At 34.4% G+C, this 21,883-nt stretch overlaps 1 protein-coding gene across 6 annotated transcripts in view; it reads right to left on the reverse strand.

Annotated features, from left to right (window-relative positions):
• The window catches only part of LOC150098765 (lysine-specific histone demethylase 1B-like), a 508,665-nt gene that overhangs the window by 71,375 nt on the left and 415,407 nt on the right, over positions 1-21,883 (reverse strand). For all 6 annotated transcript variants that reach the window (XM_090404995.1, XM_090404997.1, XM_090404999.1 and 3 more), the window contains one exon: positions 718-834. In XM_090404995.1, coding sequence (XP_090261121.1) covers positions 718-834 — 117 coding nt within the window. The remainder of the gene's footprint in view (positions 1-717; positions 835-21,883) is intronic.

Here is a 21,883-nt window from a genome sequence, read left to right on the forward strand (position 1 = left end):
TCTTGTAGTTTCTATATTCGGCTATGAAATAATGTTGGATTCAATATCCACTTAATTTGTACCATCATGTATGATATTTGCAGTGTTTTTTCTTTATGTTTTATTGCTTGTTTGCTGAGGGCTGGAGAGTCATTTTGCTTGTTATTGTAGAATTTATGCCGATAAGAAAAAAAACTAAAACTGTTCAAACGACTCTTGATAACTTCTTTTGATAAAAAAATTTGCAGTAAATAATGTAGGTATAAGTATTTATTAAACATTTACTTTGCACTCATTTTTTATCTTTCCTACAAGAGTACCATATAAAACGAATTATTAATACAGTAATCGATCATGGACGAATTGTAATTTTTACCATTGATTATTAGATTTGATTAACGCGAATTTGATATGCGCGGTAACATCGAGGGATCAATTAATCGCATTAATCGAGGGATACCTGTATATATTAATATAAAATATATATTTATATAACTTTACAAGTGGCTATTCTGCAGAGTTGATATACACATGAAATAATTTACTAATATTCTATTATCAAAACTGTGAATCACCTTCATTCATTAAACAATATCGTAGTGGGTATATTTAAAGTATTATCTCTTTATAGTGTTTAATACTGACTACCTGGCTTGCACTCTTGAAGATGTTATATGCCTAGTCTGAACAATTCTTGAACTGAAAAAAACTGAATTTACATATTAATTTCAAAAGTACCTTTTCAATGATTCCTGCTCCCAAATTGTCCATGGCCTTTTGTTTGTTAATAGATAATTCTGGCACAAATTTTATTGTTCTGTTTTGTAGAATTGACAGCGGAACAGTAACTATTACCTGAAATACACAGAAAGATAAATAATGTTTTAGGGTTGCATATTTATAATTTCTATTAAATTATGGAATATAAGTGTGGCAGTGGTGAGAGTGATGTTTAAATCATTACAAGTAAGAATAGCAAGTTTATGTTGGTAGAGCATTTTTGTCTATTAAGGCCAAAATCTGTTACTCAAAACTTATAATATATATATATGCAGCAATGCCTTGCATAGCAAAATTTTGAACAGCTTGGGTTTTGCTATAGCACAGCTTATTTTTTAATAATGGTATTGTACTGCATTACCTACATTCTGACTCTACTGAAATAGTACTGTAGTGATTTAGCATACTGCAGTAACAACTATATCGATGCCTGCTTTAGTATTATTTCAATTTTGGTGCAGCAAAGTTGTGGTTGCTCTACAATTTTTTTCTTCTTTTTGTTACATACAAACATCGTTTTATATGCAATTATGAGTCAATCCATCTATCTACTCACTCGACATCAGATTCTGTATGGTCACTCCATTCTTTCATGGTGTTCCTCACAATCCTTTCCAGGTGGTCCTGTTGTATGCTTTTCTGGAGGCTTCAACTCTCTGAAGATCAGTCACTCCAGACACACAATCCATCCATCACATTGAGGGTCTACTCTTTCCTCTTTTTCCAGAAACTTTACCTTCTATTACTGTTCTGAGAAGTCCTCCTTTCATCCTTTCAACATGACAAAGTATTTCAGCTTTCTTTTGTCAATATCTTTAAGAAGCCTTAAAGTTCTGCCTATCTTTTCTGGCACTCCTCCATTTGATCACCTATCTCGAAAGCAGCTATATTTTTTTTTCTATCAGACTTCTTTAGGTTCAAAGTCTCACATCCATAAGTTGCTGTTGCATCCAGAATCCCCAATTTTGTTCTTGTGGAAATGGATCCATTCTTCCAGATTTTAGACAGGTCTCTAAATGCTATTTTAGCCATTTCTAATTTTCTTCTGATGTCTTCTGGACAGCAATTCTTCACATTATTAATGGATCCTAAGTACTAGAACTTGCTGATTTCCTCAATTCTTTCTCTATTAATTACACATTAAAGCCTACTATTCTTACTTGGGAAGTAACAAATGCCATTAGGAAACAGAAAACGAAAAGCTCTAGGAATGGATGGAATTATGACAGAATATCTAAAGGCTTTAGATGAATATACAAAATTATACAGAATATACAAAACTGGACACCTGCCAAAAGATTTTAAGCACTCAATGTTCCTACTGATACATACAAAATCGAAGACAATCAAATATGAAGAGTGCAGAACAATCAGTCTGATCAGTCGGATAGCAAAATTTATGTTATTTATCATCCTAGAAAGAAATAAACATAAAATCAAAATGAAAATTAATGAAACACAATCTGGTTTTCAAGAAAATAAAGGAATTAGAGAAGGTATCTTCAACATTAGAACTATTATAGAAAGATATCTGGAGAAGCAGAAAGAAGTCTACTTATGTTTTATTGACTACACAAAGGCCTTTGACAATACACAACATGAACAACTAATCAAATGCATAAGAAATTTAGGAGTAGATAGTAAAGATACCAGATTACTGAGAAATCTATATTGGGAGCAAACTGCCTCAATAAAAATATCAGGAGAAACCTCGGAGGAATTCCCAGTAACGAAGGGTGTCAGACAAGGCTGTGTTCTTTCTCCTATATTGTTTAACCACTATACTGAAAATATCTTCCAGCAATTAGAAGAATTTAATGGAGTCAGCATAGGAGGCAGGAATATAAACAACTTAAGATATGCAGATAATACAGTACTGCTAAATGAAAATAAAAAAAGATCATCAAAATCTACTAGAAGAGACGCTGAAGCTAAGTGAAAAATATGGACTTAATTTAACCTTCAAAAAAACTAAAACCATGCTGGTAACAAGAGAAAAAGGGAAAATACCTGATATAAATATTAAGATCAGAGGAAATACTTTAGATCAAGTAGAGAGATATATATTTGGGTCAACTAATTACAGAAAATGGAAAATGTGATAAGAAAATACTAAGAAGAATAGAAATTGCTAGATCAACCTTCATTGGCATGAAAAATATTCTGACCTCAAGGGAAATTTACACAAAAACAAGAATTAGGCTGTCCAAATGCTACGTATGGTCAATGCTGTTATATGGAACAGAAACCTGGACAATATCAAAATGTATTGTGAAAATAAACTAAAAGCCTTTGAGATGTGGATCCTCAGAAGAATTCTTAGAGTCCCATGGACTGCCAAAAAAAACTAACTTAGCAATATTAGAGATGATTGGAGAAGATAGGAATCTGTTGAAAACCATTAAGAAAAGGAAAACCACCTACCTTGGTCACATACTAAGGCATGAATCCCTACAAAAAACACTTCTAGAAGGAATGATACAAGGAAAAAGAAGAGGAAGACAAAGAACAGATTGGATGAGAAATATTAAGGACTAGACCTTTTTGTCCTATGAAGAATGCAAAAGAGAAGCACAAAACCGTACATGGTAGTCAACCTCCTGGATGGAGATGACATCTCACAAGACAAGCCACATTTCTCAGGAGCTTCTCTGTCACTATGTTTTTTGAGAACCATAATCTTTGTCTTGCTACAATAGAGTTGCAGTCTTTTGTTCTTAGTAATCTCACTAACTTTATTAATGATTCATTCTAGTTCTTCTTTGTCATCACAAAGAAGTACTGTTGTAAAATCTCTGGCATAATTAATTTTTTTTGTAAAAATTTTTGTGTTCGATTTTACAGGGTTTTTTGAATATTTTGAAATTTAGAAAATATATTGTAGTAAAAGAAGTATATAATTCTGCTGTAAAAGTGCATAAAATATCAATGTAAACTGATCTGTATGTAAAAAGATAAGTAAGGGATTAGCCCAGATAATCACAATGATGAAGCAACATCACGAGGTTGAGGTCATGCGATGTTAAACCTACAAAAAGGCGCCAAGAACAGATGGCACAAGAATGATGTCATCACGCTAGCAGCTAATCCCATAAACTACTAGGTAAAGAACAAAGGACTGGGAATTGTATAAAAGAGGACCGAGACAAGCTAGAGGGGATTTTCACCTTTTGGCTTTTCTGCTTTTTGCTTGGGCTCGCTTTCAGATTCTTTTCATCTCAAAATAGTAGGTTCCCAATGCTGTCCGGTCCCAAGGATATGCTTTCGTCGCAGGCATAATAGAGGCCGAATTTCCTGACAAGGATTCCGAGGAAGAAGCAAGGATACGCTATGAGAGCATAGGTAGCTGAAGACTCCATAGTGACCATGGCAATTCCCCGAGCAAGTTGCCGACAGAGATTCTAACAAGAGCTTTTTCAGAAAACTTCTGTAGCGGTCCTTCTTTAGGACCACTAGAATCGTCCAAGCAGCTAGAATCACCCAGGAACAGGATGCAATGTCGAATCAATCCAACTAAAGGTTGTATTGATTGGACTGTCTAATTCTGCTGTAAAAGTGCATAAAATATCAATGTAAACTAACCTGTATGTAAAGAGATAAGTAAGGGATTAACCCAGATTATCGCAATGATGAAGCAACATCACGAGGTCGCAAGGTCATGCGATGTTCAGCCTATAAAAAGGTGCCAAGAATGGATGGAACAAGAATGACGTCATCCAAGGGTTTATGAAAGTAAGCACTGCTTTTGTTAATGTCAAGGGCTTAGAAGTCGATATCATATGTGTATGCTTAAAGGGAATTGTATGTAACTAAGTGGTAATTATGTCACTGTCTTTAAGGGAAGTTTAAATGTTAACTTGCTAGTTTAACGAATGAATATATGCTTAGTAATAGGGAACTACTATTTGTTTAAGTTAGTTGATATTGTAAATTGAGTTTACTAAGCAATGAGTGTATTGTGAGCTTGAATGTAAATATTGTCTTCCTAGTAAGTGATAGGGTTTAGAGAGATTACTTCTCTTATTTGTATGTGTGTTGTAACTACCTTGCCTGTTCTCTAGCCAATGCACTATCGTCAAAAAAATTAACGAACCTGTGTGCATATTAAATTTTGAGTTAGACATGACTTGCATTAAGGTAAAATTACGAATAGTTAAAATTTCCTGTTTTCCTCACCTTAACTCTCAAACTATATTAATTTGATCAGAATGATGCAGTTGATAAAAAAAAAATAATTTTTTCTGGTTGATGTGTGCGAGAGTTGGTGAACTGCATATATTAAATAGGCTGACAACTTTAAGTCTGTTTAACAGTGGGGGGAGGGGAACATAAATTAGACCTGGAAGAATTTACTGGTAGGCAGATTAATGTGTTATCTGTGTAGTGTTGATAGAAGTTAAGGTACAGTAAAATGTAGGTTAGTACAACGTCAAAGACAATGACAAACTAACAAAATAAATTATATATAAATATTAATATATATAATTCTTACAATGCCACAGCCGACATTATTTTACACTGTATCATCAGTGTATCTCAGATTACTGATCAATCTGCTACCTATTCTAATTCCTGAGTTAAACTCATCCAATACATAATGTCCTCAGCACAAATACTAGACAGAAGAAAGTAAGCATCCTTGCCTAACTCCCTTGCCAACCTGAAGCCAATCAATTAATCCAACACCTGTTCTTACTATCACATTTCCTCCATGTAGAAAGGTATTCCTTTGACAGTGGGACTTCTCACTTTCACTGATAGCATCAGAGCCCTTTTGGTGAAAATTAATAACAATTCCAGTTTTTAGATAAATACTTGAAATAAAAATTATAGATTTAGAAAAAAAAACAAAAAGATATACCTTCTCAGTAGTAATTTTCAGGTGCATTTACCAGTAATTTCCATGTACATCAGAATGGTGTTTTACAATCAACCTACACAGTGGTTGTAGAATCTTTAGCACATTAGAACCATTGTAACCAACTGAGATTGTCGAGTTGTACTAGAGGACAGATGTAGATGGGTGATGAAGAGAAATTAGTTCAGTGATTTGAGTCAGACTGTATATTTACAGGTTTCTAAACCAAGGCTCCAAGTGTCTTCTGAAGTTGTCAAGCTTTGTAGTTCCACATATACCACTTCTTCAATGAAAATTTCCTGCTCAACCTTCTCATAGGTGAAGACTGCTTGATACTCTCCCCATTTAGGAACAAACTGGTTATCTTAGTTATGGACAAATTCTTTGATGCTATCAGCAGCCCAATACTCTCAAACACTGGGTCCCTTCTATCACATGTTATGTTAAGTATTTCTCAGCAATTGTGTAAATTCCATTTTCTTCCTTCCATTCTATGCCCATAGTTAATGCCCCCCCCCCATAACAATTATTCATTCTATGCTTAGTGAGATAAATTGATGATGCATGTTATCATCATACCCTTTGCATCCTCTGCCATAGAGCAGCAACCAACTACGTATTTTGTCCTATTGACTTTTATCTCGCATTAGAGAGCTTCAAATTAACTACCTCCAGCAACTTTACCTTTCTGCTCAAAATCTAGTCTGACTAGGTACAATTCTTCTATTAACATTAGCATCCCACCTTCAGTCTTGTTTCTCTGTCTTCCCTGAAAATACAGTATCCCTTACATTCTATTCCAGTAACAATACCTTCTTCCATTAACCATGTCTCATAATGCTTAATTTTTAGCAGAGTTAAGCTAACCAATACCAAAAACTTATTATTGTTACTAAATTCATTTCAGAAAAATTGTGGAGACTACAACTGTGTTAGAAATAATTACTTTAAATAATTTAAAATACTTAAATTAAATTAAATTTAAATTACTTTCATAATTTGTCTGAAATGAATGCTGATCAGTGACCAAGGATTCTTGTTACTGACTGCTGCTGGCATTAGTATATGTGCATTGCATGTTGCAGTTGCATTAAAAGCTGCAATTGTCTCATGGGTAAGTACAACTACATCTTTTAATGAGTGTAATATTCAAGTCTGGGATGTGAAAAACTGCATTCAGCATTCTTTTATCTTTCTCATTCTGATGCACATTTACCTTAAGTATGCCTGTCCTCCCAATCCCAATAGTTTTTCTGATTTTTACTGTCTTTTTTTTTCAATAAACAAAACTTTCTCCAGATATCTAACTATAAATCCATTTTGATGAAATCTATAAGTCATATATAAGTTCATTCATCCATGAAATTCACTCTATACATCTAAAATCTGCACCATTTCACCTATAAAACCTATGGATTGCAATCATGGCCCTTCCCAGTTCACCCCTATTACCCTGCAAAATATTTAACTTCACTCTCTTGCTAGTATTGCTTCTTCCAGTAACTCATTCATATTTCCTTTCATTTCAGACTTCACCTTTTAAATCATTCATTCATTCCAACCAAAATTATTAACTCTTTTACTATCCCAATCTTCATACAATACAACTTCCTGATGCACTCACAAGCACTCCTAATCAACTTTGGAAAGGTTTGGTAAAACTCGTGTAGCTGCTCTAGATATTTCTAAGGCTTAAAAGTACAAAGGCTTACTTACTGAATTATCATCGTATGGACTACCTTCTGCCCTAGGAAACTGGACTGCTAATTCCTCTCTAGTTGTCTGCTGCATGTTATTGCAGATGTCTTTCTTTCTTCAGATTTCTCTACTCATACTGGAGTGCCCCAGGTCTCTGTACTTTTGCCCATGCTTTTTCTCCTGTTCATAAATGACCTTCTATCACCAACTGCAAATCCTATCCACAGTTTTCTTGACAATATACATTCCATTCATCTTTTCATTTGACAAACCTTACCATATATCAAGCTAGAAGATCCTCCATAATCAGTTCCCTAAACACTGATCTCATTGCTATATTTCAGTGGGGATAACCTTATCAGTTCAATGCCACCAAAACATATTCTTACCTTTCCCCCTAAGACTTTCCAAACTCAGCTCTCCACACAAGATTTGACATTTCTTTTTGGACCGACTTACATCTCTAGCCTCTCCTGGCATAAGCACATCATAGCCATCATCTCCTCTTCATCCAAAAAACTGTGTTTTTTTCCATTCAATACATTATTTCTTACATGTGCAACTCCTAACACTGTCCAAAATCTCAAATCTGCCTAACCCTAGAATACTGTTCTCACATATGGGATGGTGCACAAAAGCCTCTCTAAATATGTCAGTGAATGGAATGCATTACCAGAATGTGTTGTTAATGGGAGTGTTAAGGATTTTAAGATTCTATACGATAAATAGGTTGTCAGTTGAATGAACCTCCCACAATGAGTCTGTCGATTCCATAGAGGGTATAATAATATGCTTGATTCTATATAGGAGATGGTGAATCAGCTAATTGGTGACCATTTTCTTGCAGACTCACTCCAGTCACTATCTCACAGATGCCATGTTTTTGCTCTTGACTCTTCTACAAGTATCTTCATAGGTGCACTCTTCCAATGAATTGATTGACAACATTCTTCAACTCTCCTTCAAACCCATAAAAACAAGAGCAGCTGCTGGTCAACATTCATTCACTGTCCAGCTCCAAATACATTAAATCAACTTCTCTTTCTCCTTTTTTCACACCTATTTCTACACTCTGGAGCACACTTTCCTCCAGTTTTTTTCTAAGGATTAAAACCTTCTGTTATTAAAAAACATATCAACAGGTTGCTTCTTTCTACTTGACCACTTAGCCAAATGCAGCACTGACATCCTATGTCTTGCAATCGCTCATTGATGTGTGTATATATAAAAAAAATATATATACACACATCAATACAATATTTACATCATGGCATCGCCATACGATAGTATCTCCTTAATCCCCCTTTTTTTTTTTTTTTACCTGTTAATGCTAAATATGCTATTTTTCTCATTAAAACAACTTCACTCATCCATCAGGAATTTGTGTTATCTTTCTTCCAACCCACATTTTTGTCACTCATTTTTCATTCAAAAAGGTTACATGAATAAGGGAAAAATTAATCAAAACATTAAAGTTGTAACAAGACAATGTTCAAATTAATTTTAATTTAAGGATATGAAAGCAAGGTTGGGAATAATAACTGAAGAACAGAGATCATGGATATGATGAAAATGAGGAGTGAACAGATAGCACCACTGAGTGAATCATATTAAAAAAAATAAAAATATTAGAAAAAAAAAAACTTGATATCATTGGTATTACCCGAGTTAGTCGATCTCTGGCACGGGCAAGCAGGTTTTTCCTCCCGGAAACTCGGGTTTTTCGTCCTGTAAACTCAAGAAAATCGACCGTAGAACCCACATTATTTCAGACATTAAATATATTGTGTTAGGGTTAGAGACCACGAGATGGCGGCACATTTGAGCCGTCTCTCTTCACTGCGTACCGCTTAATTAGTGATAGCCTTGGGCCATCTGTCTCTGATTGGGTACCAGTGGAGATTGAACTGCCCACTCAGTCTCCAAAAGTTAGATAGGGCTAAATGGCCTCGCCTACTCCCGTATATACGGGAATAAAAAGGCGTTAGCTGATAGCTGATTTAGCTGATCATTGGTATTCAAGGATGTGTGATAAGAACTAATCTAAAGTGGATGATCACAAACAGAAAGGTAGAGGAAAGATGAAGAGACCAAAGATGAAGAGCTAGATACACTGAGGTATTTAATATTACCTTAGAAGAAAGTCTTCTAAGGTAATACTAAATGTATTTCAATGAAAGCACTAACAATATTGAATATTACACAAATAACAGATCTGGAAGAAAATTGATAAGAGGCAAGTAATGTAAATTTAATTCGCATCTTACTAGCCTTCTATCTTATCAGTGGGAGCAAATGTATGCAACAACAGTTCGCTGGATTGATTTAAAGACACTGAAATATCTTGTTTATTAATTAATTAATATCGTTTTTTAATTTTAAATTAACAAACTGTGTTTAATATTAAGCATATTATATTGTATAAGCATATTACATTAAACATATATTGTGGTTTATACAAGCATATTAATACAAATAATATATAGGTATGTAATTATATTATTATTTACTCTCTAATACTTTTTGTTTTATTATAATATCGAGACCATATGTGTCTAGGAAGTCGGGCAGTCATGATTCATCACCCCTTCTAATCACGATCAATGAGAGGTGCAAAAGTAAAGCATGTGTGAATTGAAGTGGTGTAAACTGAGAAATTCCTGTGTAGTTGCAACAACAATAGCATGGCAGGGTTCATGCATACCAAGGAAAGGGAGTTGTAGTTTTTTTCAGTCCATCACATATACCTTCATGCACGAAGTTAGTCAGAAAAGTTCTCAGCCTAACAATGAAAAAAACAATTTATAATTTCAAAATTATTTTTATTTTTCAACATAATCTTCCTTAAGACTAATAAATTTATTCCAGAGATGCTCCAGTGCCATTATCCTGTCCCTGTAGTGGTTCTCAGTAAGATCTGCAAAATACCCCTCTACAGCTGCTTTGATTTGAAGCAAAATGCTGCCCAGCAAGGAAGAGTTTTAGTTTTGGGAAGAGATAGAAGTCAGAGGGAGCCAAATCTAGGGAATAGGGCGGATGTTCCAACAATTCATAGTACAGATCCCTTAATTTTCCCATTGCCAAAACACCTTTGTGGGCAGGTGCATTGTCCTGATGAAAGATGATTTTTTTTTCCTGCAAACCAGGTCTTTTTTCACGAATTTTTTCATCTAGTCTGGTTAAAAGATTGGAATAATATTCCCCGATTATTGTTTTACCCTTTTCAAGATAATTAATAAACAAAACGCCTTTAGCATCCCAAAACACCGATGCCATGACCTTACCTGCTGATGGAACCGACTTTATCTTCATGGCACTGAATAACCGGCTTTTGTCCGTTTTAACTGCTGTTTGGATTCTGGTGTGTAATGGTGAATCCAAGTCTCATCCATAGTAATAAATTGACACACAAAATCAGTTTTATTCTTGTTAAAACATTCCAAGCACTGTTCAGAGATTTTCATGCGAGTGCGTTTTTGATCTGCTGTGAGCAAGCATAGCACTCATCTTGTGCAAAGCTTTTTCACTTGCAATTCTTCATGCAAAATATATCCTACACATTCTTTTGAAATGTTTATAGTCTCGGCAATTTCACGCACTTTGACTCGCCGGTCATCCAATACCATATCATGCACTTGATCAATGATTTCTGGTGTTGTTACACTTTTTGGACATCCTTCACGTGGATCATCTTCAAGGCTAGTATGACCATTTAAACTCGGCAGCCCATTCTTAATTGTCAAAAACGAAGAAGAAGAGTGCCATAAACTTTTATAAACTTTGAATGAATTTTTTTTGCTGTCAAACCTTCTTTTACAAAAAATTTTATAACTACACGATACTCAATTTTATCCATTTCGAGGGATATAGACAACACTTTTGCTTCAGACAGCTGTATAAAACAAACTACTAGATAGAATGACTTGTAATTTCGCATGGATGCTTATGACAGATGTACCAACTTAGAAAAAAAAAACTTGCGATAGTGTTGTCATCTATGGTTGAGGCCAAGAACTTTTTAAACCACTCTCTCGTATGCATACTAGAGTGCAGAATTAAATAAGTATATATACAATACCAGTAAAAATATCAGATATTTTTAATGGTATCTCATGTCCGGACTAAGATCCATCTCTGGTGCTTATCCAGAGATGGATAAGTACCATGGAAAAGTTTGGAGAATCTCAGGTGGTTGCACTCGATATCTCCAAAGGCTTTCAATAGGGTCCAAGTGAAAGAGAAGACTTGAGACTTTATTTGTCAAATATTGAACCTGATATTGAAAAATTAGCAGGATCTCATGAGGCTCAGGGTAGCCATTAATGATTGACTTATTAAATACAGTAAGTTTACATCTTTTTTGAGTAAAAATTTATTTGTATCAAAGTCATTAATTTTTAATTGACTATCAGTTCAAATATGTTGATGGTAATTTAAGTTTGCCTAATAATATATTATAATATTAAATTAAAATCTTATTGAGTCATTAACCTAGTGTAAAATTGAGTAGGGGGCACTAGGCTATACAAATAGCTGAAAGGGGGATGCCAGGCAAAAAAAAGGCTAAGAACCACTGATCTAAGAGATGAATACCAGACATATAGAAATATAAAAATGAATACCAGACATATGGAAATTTTTGGGATAAAAACTTCTATACGTCCACCGGAAAGAGAAAAAAAAAACAAGAGCCAATAATGATGGCAAATGCTCACTGGATTTCTGTTCAGGACATGGACAGTAATTATTAATAACATGTTCTAAAATAAAGACATGCAAATTCACATGGAGAAAGACAAGAAATGAAAAGAAATTAGAAATTCTAATTTCTTAGCATCTTTAATTTATAGTATAACCAAGTGGAAAAGCTTCCAACAACCATCTCTAATCCAGAGGAATTTAATAATAAGTTGTGATACCTTTTGGCTACTCGTATATGGAAATATGACTTCTGCATTACTTCAATATGGGTATTACCTCTCGGTCTGGTTCCCACTGATAAGATATCAATAAAGGTCTTGAAACTGGTCTGGGTAGTGATCCTTCCCACAATGCATAGCAATATACATATCCATAAGGATATGTGCTTAGCATTATGGGATACTAAGATAAGTGAAGTCATTAGCCTCTATATACGAGTTGCTCTGTCCTGAAAATACTTCACGCACAAACTTTATTTGCTTACACTTGGATAAAGGATTAAACCAAGAATATAATTTCTTGCATCTTTAATTTATAGGGAAAATAGTTGGATCCATGGCAAACAGGGAATTGTCAGATTTTCATTTTAAGACAAATAGTTGAGATATCATGGGAATTGAACAAGGATATGAAGGATTGACATTTCACAGATCTGATAAACATAAGGTAAAGTGAGAAAAAAGAATGGAGGACAGCGGCTGGGACAACAAAAGGTCATCCCAGGAAGCTGTATAAGGAGAGCATAAGCATAGGAGCGAGAAGCAGGTTCTTTGCTTGGAGAGTGGGTGGTGAGTGGAATGCAATGTCTGAGATTATTTCTCCTTCAAGAATGAAATCCTATAGAATGTCTTGTTTACACACATAGTGCAAATAAGACATTCTATATATACACATTTAGTCAGTATAAACAGGGCATCATATCACACAACATATAGTCTATTTTTCAGATATAAGTCAGCAGTTAGAACTGGAAGAGATACTGGTTATATCAAGTATAAGAATGGTACACATTTCTACTATTCATCATCAATATGGATCACATTATAAAAGAAAGCGGCATTTAATCTGATATCAAAATGTAGATGTTCAAGTCAGTTCTTTACTTTATGCAGATGATATTATTATTAACATTAGAACTCCATAAAGTCTAACATTAATAATAAAGAGGACTTCTCATGGAAATACCTTATGTTGGAATCTCTGAACCAATTTTGAAGCAACTGACAATGATCTGTTATAATTCAGATCAAAACTTAGTTGCATGTTTTTTTTTCCTGTCAACAGACTCTCTCCTTTATTATTATCTCTCACCAAGTTTCTTGTGATTATTATCTCTTTTACTTTCAACAAACAGGGCATTCTTTTGAGAAAAGACTAAAGCAATAATCATCTTTTAGCATCCATAATAAAGCTAGCAGCATGGAGATGACACTGACCAAGGCCCACAGAACTAATGTTATTTTAAGTGTACTATTACAAAAATAAAAGCACAAACCTTCAAGACAGAAGACTGTATTCCTCAACAAATGACATCATAATCAACAGAAAAGGAAATGGTGGAATAGAGCAAAATAAATCACAAGAAATACAAAGGAAAACATACACTGAAGACAGAACACAAAGGATTGGCAGTTTTAAACCTGCAGATTCTGTGATCAGAATATTCTGGTCTAAAACTTATCTATTACCATAATGCCATTTCAGCACATGCAAACTACATGTATAACATACTCATAGCAGCACTCAATGTTTGAAACGTTCCCCTTTTGCCTTCATGCATGTTCGAAGTATGTGAGACCACATATCAATGGTAGTATGCACAGCATCCGATGGAAACACTCCCACTACTCACTCCAAATCCACCTTCACAGGCTGGCAATACTGGGGTTTCATTTCTTACAGGTTACTCTATAGCTCCGATCATAATTTTAAGTCCAACGGATTCAGATTACGACTTCCAGATGGCCAATCAGATGGTGATATGTGGTTGGGCACATTAGCCTCCAACCACTGTTGTCTTCATTTTATGTGTATTTATGTCCTCACTTTATGTGCCTGTTGGAAGGTTCAACAGGCCTGCCGTGAAACAAGGTGTTGTTCTGGGGTCATACCACAAGCACGGTGTCTTGATACACTTTGGTGGAGGTTTGATCCCTTTCTCGTAGAAATGGAACTTGGATACTGTCTTATATGTCATCCCCCCCCCCTCATCAAATCATCACTGATGCAGGGTGATGACCTCTCTGAATCCTGGATAATATGCCATATGCTGTGTGACCATACAGAGAATATATCCAATCGTTTTGGCAGTTAAATGACTCTTCAATGGTGAAACTCTTCTCATCTGTCAAGAGGATATCACTGTGTCTGTTGTTCACATACCACTAGAGGAGTGCCTTTGATTTTATCACCTTCTGTTGCATAAGTTGTGGTGTTAAGAAGTGTCCAGTAGAACGATGATAGGCTCTCACCCACTGTCATCAGTTAGTACATGTGATATTGTTCTCTGTAAAATATTCATTTCTCGTGACATCACTTTCAGCATTCTCACAAGATTATAGTAGAGGCATGCCTTCACAAGCTGCTGCATCCTATGACAACGTGGTCAACCTGTCCTGTTCTTTGGCAGTCAGATATGTCTTCTATGTCATTATAACGGTTAATAGTTTGATAAACAAACATCTTACTGATCCAGAGTGTCCTTAGCATGTTGAAAATAGCAGGTGGCTGCATTCCAATCTTGTGAAGTGCTATTACAGCTACATGGTTCTCGTAACCTCCCCACTGTATGTGGTACAGCTAGACAATTCTCTGTCTACTGATAACCATGATTTCCATGTTTAGCAGTATCCAAAATAAACTAATGATTTCCCCTGGCAGTAGTCAACTGAACATTGACTACTGCCATTTCTTTTGTTTATACACTGGTGTCTAAAACTTAAGGACAAACACTATTTCTGATGATTATAATACCACAAATTCGGATGAATCAGCTTGTGACAATTTGCATAACTGAAAATCGAGTGCAAAGGGGTCACTTAGTAGCACTCAATTGGATAAAAGGCTGCACTACACGAATTGTGTTTGAAGGAAGCTCTTTTCATGAAGTAACAAAGTTGCAAACTTGGATGTCTTGCAATGTCTCAAAGATTTCAACTAGATGATTTCATGCAGGGGAGAGTTATTGGAAAGCTTGAAGAAGGCCGCAGAATTACTGATATTGTCAGAGAGTTTAGAATCTCGTATAGCATTTCAAACCAATGGAATGTGTTCTAGATGTTTACTAAGAGGTTGCCCTCGCTCTGCAACAGTGCATAAAAAGATCAGCTTGCAAGTCAGCTCCATTCAAGCACATGTACGCAGATATCTTCACAAATTGTGGCAAGACATCTGTGACAAGTAGGACTATATGCCAGAAGGCCTGTAGTCTGCGCCTTTATCCACAGCCCATCGAAGAGCACCTTTACAATGGTGTTGTATCCATAAAAATTGGACAAGATACTGATAATCAGCTAACGTACTCTTTACAGATGAGAGTTGTTTTAGTCTTTCCTCCGATTCTAGATTACACCTGATCTAGCATGAAAGTGGTACTACTTACCATCATGAGAATGTTCTTGAAAGAGAGAGATACAGTGGTGATGACCTCTGTATCGTCAGTATGGTGCTGGGGTCATGGTATGAGGAGACATTATGTTTAATGGATGCCGCTACAAGTGCTGGAAAAAGGGACTATGACTGGTGAACAATATTGCAATAAAGTTCTTCAACATCATGTTCAATTGTTCTGCGGTGCTGCTGTAGGTGAAGAATTCATTTTTATGGATGACAATGCCACACTAAATTGTACACAAGCAGTGGAGATGCTTCTGGAGGCTAGAGGATATTAATCGAATTGAGTGGCCAACATGCTCCCTAGATCTCAACTAGAACACATTTGGGAAAACAAAATTGCTTTATCCTTGCTCTGGAGAAGGAGCCAGTTTGCCTCAAGAACTCTTGAACTGCTTAGTGCTATGCACGGTAAGCTGTTATGAGAACTGTACTGAAGTTTGGGATGGACATATTCAACACTGAAATGTCTCTCTGCATAGTTTTTCGGTAAGCACTGCACAAATTCCTTAACTATGTCCTTAGGAAATTTGTAACTTTTGCCAAAAACATATTGCAATTTAATTTGTAAGAAAATTAAAACATATTTTTTGTGTAATATAATTTATTAGCATGCTGGCAAAAATTTATATCCACATTTAACTGTAGTCATGTTTCTTATAAAGGTAAAAATGTAGTTCATCCTTAGCATTTGGATACCAGTGTATATGGTTCTACCATACATCAATGTTCTTCTGCCATCAACATAAGATTTCCCACTATTTCCTTTGTCTCTTGATTATGACGTAATTTACTAAGAAATTTTATTTGTAACAATGAGCTCAAAAAGCATTGGTTCTATGGGACTTGGGGTGGGTACTTTTCCACACTTCATTATAGAGCATTATTTTTTTATAGTGCTGTTCACTGCAGTGAAAATCTACTGGACTTTGCATCCTATCCTACCAAACTTAAATTCTGTTGAAGAACTGAACTTCGATTTCCCAACATCTACTCCACTCCTCTGCATCTTTTGTACCATCTGATAACAGCTGCAACCTCAATTTAATTACTAACTTCATGTCATGTGGAATCTAGCAAAGGTCTTTCATCAATGATTACATTATGCACATGCTACATTGTATAAAATTACTTATGTCAAAATGAAACAAATTTGAACTTTTATTTAAACAAAGGACTTGTAGCTATCTCCATTATTATTATATTATACACATCATGTAGCAATATATATAAATAATTATCTATAAAAATAAATACTTAAAATTATTTTCATATTTACTTAAAATTAAAAACACTCAAACCCAATTCAACTAACACACTAACAAAATAAATGACCTTTATATATATATAAATTTCCTGTGAGGGGGACTCTGCTAAACTTCAGGATTGATTCCTTAAGTGATTTTAAATTTAAAAAAAAAAAGAAAAAAAGTTTACATAAATTCCAATTTCTAATTGGGGATATTGAGAAAAACTAGAACACCATGTTAAACATTTATTCTAAGATTTAAAGCTATAAAATCCTTTAATCATCATCATCATACGTATCAAGGATTTAGGCCTAGCATGGCCTGTTCCGGCCTTAGAAGTCATCGTTGAATCGTTTAAGAGAATGTCCTGGTTTTCTTTTTCCTAATGGCTTGTACTTTAAGGCATGTTTTGGTAATCTTTCTGTTTTCATTCTTTGAACGTGTTCCATCCATTTATGTTTATATTTTATTTTTTAATTTTTTCCATTACTGGTTCTTGGTTTAATTCTTTCATAATATCTTCGTTTCTTTTGTGATCAAATAGGGTATACTTTGCAGTTTTTCTCATAAACTTCATTTCTGCTGTTGTTAATCTTTGTTTGTCTTTTTGTTTTATTGTCCAGATTTCGCTTCCATACATTAAGACCGGTAGGGCTAATGTATTGTATACTTTTAGTCTGGTTTGTTTTTGAACTAGGTTTGGTTTAAATATAGAGTTAATTACACCTGTCATTTTTAAATATTTTGCAATTTTTACATTTACATCTTTTTCATTTTCATATGTGATCATACATCCTAGGTAGTTAAATGAATTCACCTGTTGTAAGATCTTGTTATCTATTACTATTTTAGTTGTTGCTGGATCTTGTCCTTTAGAGGCCATAGTTTTTGATTTTTCTGTTGATATTATCATACCATAATCTTTGGATATCTCATTTAGATTTAAAATAGCTTTCTGTAAGTTATCTTCAGAATTTGTAATTATTTGGTCGTCGGCAAAGATATTAAAAAGAGTTGCTGAGAGGGGACATCCCTGTAGGACCCCTTGGTTTATCTCTCTTGTATATGATAGCTCGTGATTTAATCTTATTTGTATTTGATTATTTTCATATATACTTGTGACAGCTTTTAGGATATTATTTGGTATTTGTCTTTCTTTTAATATGTTAAATAATATGTTTTCTTTTAACTTTGTCAAATGCTTTTTCAAAGTCAATAAATGCAATATGTGTTTCTAAATTATATTCTCTTCTTTTCTCTATTATTAATTTTAGGCAAAAGGCTGGGTCTATACATGATCATCCTTTTCTAAATCCATTCTGTACTTCTAGAATAAAGTTTTTGGAATATTTCATTAGTTTGTTATTTAAGATTCTGCTATATATTTTGTAACAGGAATTTAGTATACTGATACCTCTATAGTTTTTAGGGTCCTCTCTATTACCTTTCTTAAAGATAGGAATCACAATTGCTTTTTTCCATTCTATTGGGGGGGGGGGATACCAGTTGAGTAGATTTTATTTAAAAATAATAAGAGTCTTTCTTTGAATCTTGTTCCTGCGTATTTATATAGTTCTGAACCTAGCTTATCTTCTCCAGGTGATTTTCCGTTTCTTGTTTCTTTCAGGCTGATTTCTAATTCTTCTTCGGTTATTTTCTTTTCATTTTCGTTAATTGTTTGCCAGTTGTCTTTTTTAAAATCTTTGTCTGTCCACAGTTCTGTGTAGTAATTTAGAAATTCTTCTAATTTCAATTCAGTGTTTAATTTTATGTTTTCTTTGGTATCTGCATTTAAGTGTTTCAAAATCTTATATACATTGGGTCTTATTTTATATAAATCATGTTCTAAATTAGAAACAAATTTATTCCATGATTCTCTATGTCTTTTTCTGACTTCTCTTTTAGCTATGACTCTTATTCTTTTATATTCTATTTCATCTTCTAATCTTTTACTGCTTAACCATTTGTGATAGGCTTCTTTTTTCTTTTTGATTATTTCTTTGATTGTATCATCCCAGATCTTCAGTTTTTTTCTTTTATTGAATTTTTTGGTCTTTCCTAAGCTTTCATTTGCTGCTGCACTTAGTATCGTTTTTATATTAAGCCATTCTATTTCTATTTCTTCATTTTGTTTTATTTTATCTAGATATTGGTTAATTCTTTGTTCATATAGCCATTGTACATTTGTGTCATTCAATAGTCTAGTTTTATAAACAAATGTTTCAATTTTTCTTTCTGTTCTTGTTACTTGTAGCCATTTAGGTGGTAATCTTAATTTTATTTTAACAAGGAAGTAGTCACTGCTTATTTCATATCCTCTGTGAACTCTAACATCTAGTGAAAATTTTGATGTCTTTTCATTTAATATGAAGTAATCTAATATTGATTTCCATCCTCTTGCTGCCCAAGTATATTTATGTATGTCTTTATGTTTATAGAAGGAATTCATTATTTTTAGGTTATTATAAACTACAAAGTCAATCAATTTTTTACCATTTCTGTTTAGAGTGTGTTCTCCATGTATTCCTATATTATTATTAATTTTCGTGTTTCCAATTCTTGCATTTAAGTCTCCTGCTAAAATTATGTAATCATTTTTATTTATTTTATTATATATGTTTTGTAGCTGATTATAAAAATCAATATTATCCTGTTCTCTTCCTTCTTCTGGGGCATATAAACCAATTATTGTTAAATAGCCTCTATCTATTTTTATTCTAGCTTCTATTATTCTTTCATTCCATAATTTATAATGTTTTAACTGTTTTGAAAGGGAGTTATGAATCCAAATCATGACTCCTGCTTGTGCTCTTTGGTCTCTGTCGACTCCACTGCATATCACATTAAAATTTTCAGTGATTACTGCTATTTTAAAATTTCTTTCATTTAATAACTGGTCTAATTCTATTTCTTTATATGCTATTCCTCTTACATTCCAGTTTGCTATGTGTATTATATTTTGTCGTTTCCATTTTCATTTTACCTTTTCCATTCCAGGGTCGTTTCCCATAGATTCAATCCGATTATCTTTTTCTGTCAACTTACAAGTAGGATTATGTTCTCCATGTCAGGGGACTAGCCTGATGATGGAATAGTTCAGTGGTAGGGCTGCTACCTTAAGGCTTCTGAACTAGCCTTCTTCCGAATTGAAATCCATAGGAGGAATAGGGTATATTGAAGGGGAAAGAGTAGATTATAGAAGAAATATAGTAAGGTTTATAGAGAGGGCATAGTTGTATGGCCAGAAATGAAAAGACCCTATGGCCCTCGAGTAAAATCCTTTAATATCATCTTAAAACTGAACATTGACTAAGATCTTATAATTTGAGTAGCTGCTCAAGATATCTAGACTCTATTTGGGCTACATTATACTGCCTAAAGAATGCTATCATGTGATGATTTAACTTCTTTCAGATGCAACAGAAATGAATCCAGTTTCCGGCAGACATCAGTGAACATCAATAAAAATTTGCTGATTAGGGATGATGTACTCAGCAAACTGCCATCTGTATACCTCAACAACAGCTGTTACACTGCCATTATACAACCATAATGAAGTGACTGTCAGCATGTTCCTTGTTTGAAAATTTATCATATTTCTTAATTAATAGAACATCATGGGATGCTTAAAGGTCAAAGCTGTATAACTGAAAGGAGACCTCCACATAGCCTTTAAAGGAATGCGGAGAACCGACCAGGGCTTCTGACCTAATGTCTAATCCTCACCTTCTCGTGGTGCACCCTGTTAGGTATCTACTTGGATACTGAACGAACGAGGATGGGCTGGCAATTTGGGATTTAGTCGACCAAATTGTATCCTTATTGGCTTAAACCAATATACAAAATGATGGTACAATGTGACAAAATTTCATGCTGGCTGGGGCATTGCCCAGTTAAACAAGGCCCCTGTTGTTTTCGCCAGGGAAGAACCAGGGTGAACAGCGAAAAGTCAGCTACTGGAACAAATCTGAAAGCACACCCCAACTCAATATCACCAGAGTTAAAGATTGGTAGTATCAACATAAGAAGCCAGAATGGCAAAGAAATTTAGCTATCTGAGGAATTAGATAAGTACCAGATCAACATAATAGGGGTGACTGAAACAAAAAAGACAAAAACTGGCGAGATCTTTCTAAGCAATAAATACAAAATGTTATATTCAGGCAATGACAATCAAGGAAAAGAAGGAGTAGCCATAGTATTCAACACAAAATACGAAGCTAATCTTCTTGAATGGCAGGCAGTCTCAGGTAGAGTGATATGGGCAATTACAGTATGCCCACCATTTGCAGATCTGTGCTTGGCATTTTGCCAAGTATAGTCGATTCATGTTGAAGGGGAGAAAGAAATGAAGGATGTACGAATTGGTTACCAACATGCGAAATCATATGCTTTCTTGTCTGTCTCTGTACTAGTAGTAGCTTGATTTTTGTTGTTGCTTTTTTGAATTTTTTTTTATTATTAATTTGTATGATGGATCCAGTACAGTCAACAAGTTCTGTTGTTAAACGTTTCAGTAGCTCTTGCAAAAGAATATTGAATAATGTGCTAACATTCTGCGAAAAAGAACTGTTAAAAGGCAGTCTCCTTGTTTCCCTTCCTCAAGTCATAAAACGTGCAAGTGCAATGGCAGGAATATCAGGGTCAACTGTTTAAAGAATTCATAGGGAATCAAAAGGTGAAGGCAAGCCAAAATTTAAATCGCTAATAAAAAAAAGCGCCAGAGAAAGAAAACCATCGAAACCTTAACTTTGAATGATTTTGATGTAGACATTATAAGAACGATTCATGAATTTTATGTGGTTGAGAAAAGAGTGCCAACTGTTCCAAAATTGATTCCTGCTTAAAGAAAAAATTAATTTTCTTTGGAAAAGAGAAACTTCAAGGAAAATACTTCATGAAATCGGATTTTGTTTTAATGCTATTGAGTAGTTTTAACACTAATGAGTATGTTTTGGCAGAAGTGAAAAGTTACATTCGCCATCGCAACATAACTGGGGATCTT

The sequence above is a fragment of the Typopeltis vanoorti genome, chromosome 15 (assembly GCF_054136105.1).
Source record: "Typopeltis vanoorti isolate ZY-2024b chromosome 15, IOZ_Tvanoo_1.0, whole genome shotgun sequence".
NCBI classification, from domain to species: domain Eukaryota; kingdom Metazoa; phylum Arthropoda; class Arachnida; order Uropygi; family Thelyphonidae; genus Typopeltis; species Typopeltis vanoorti.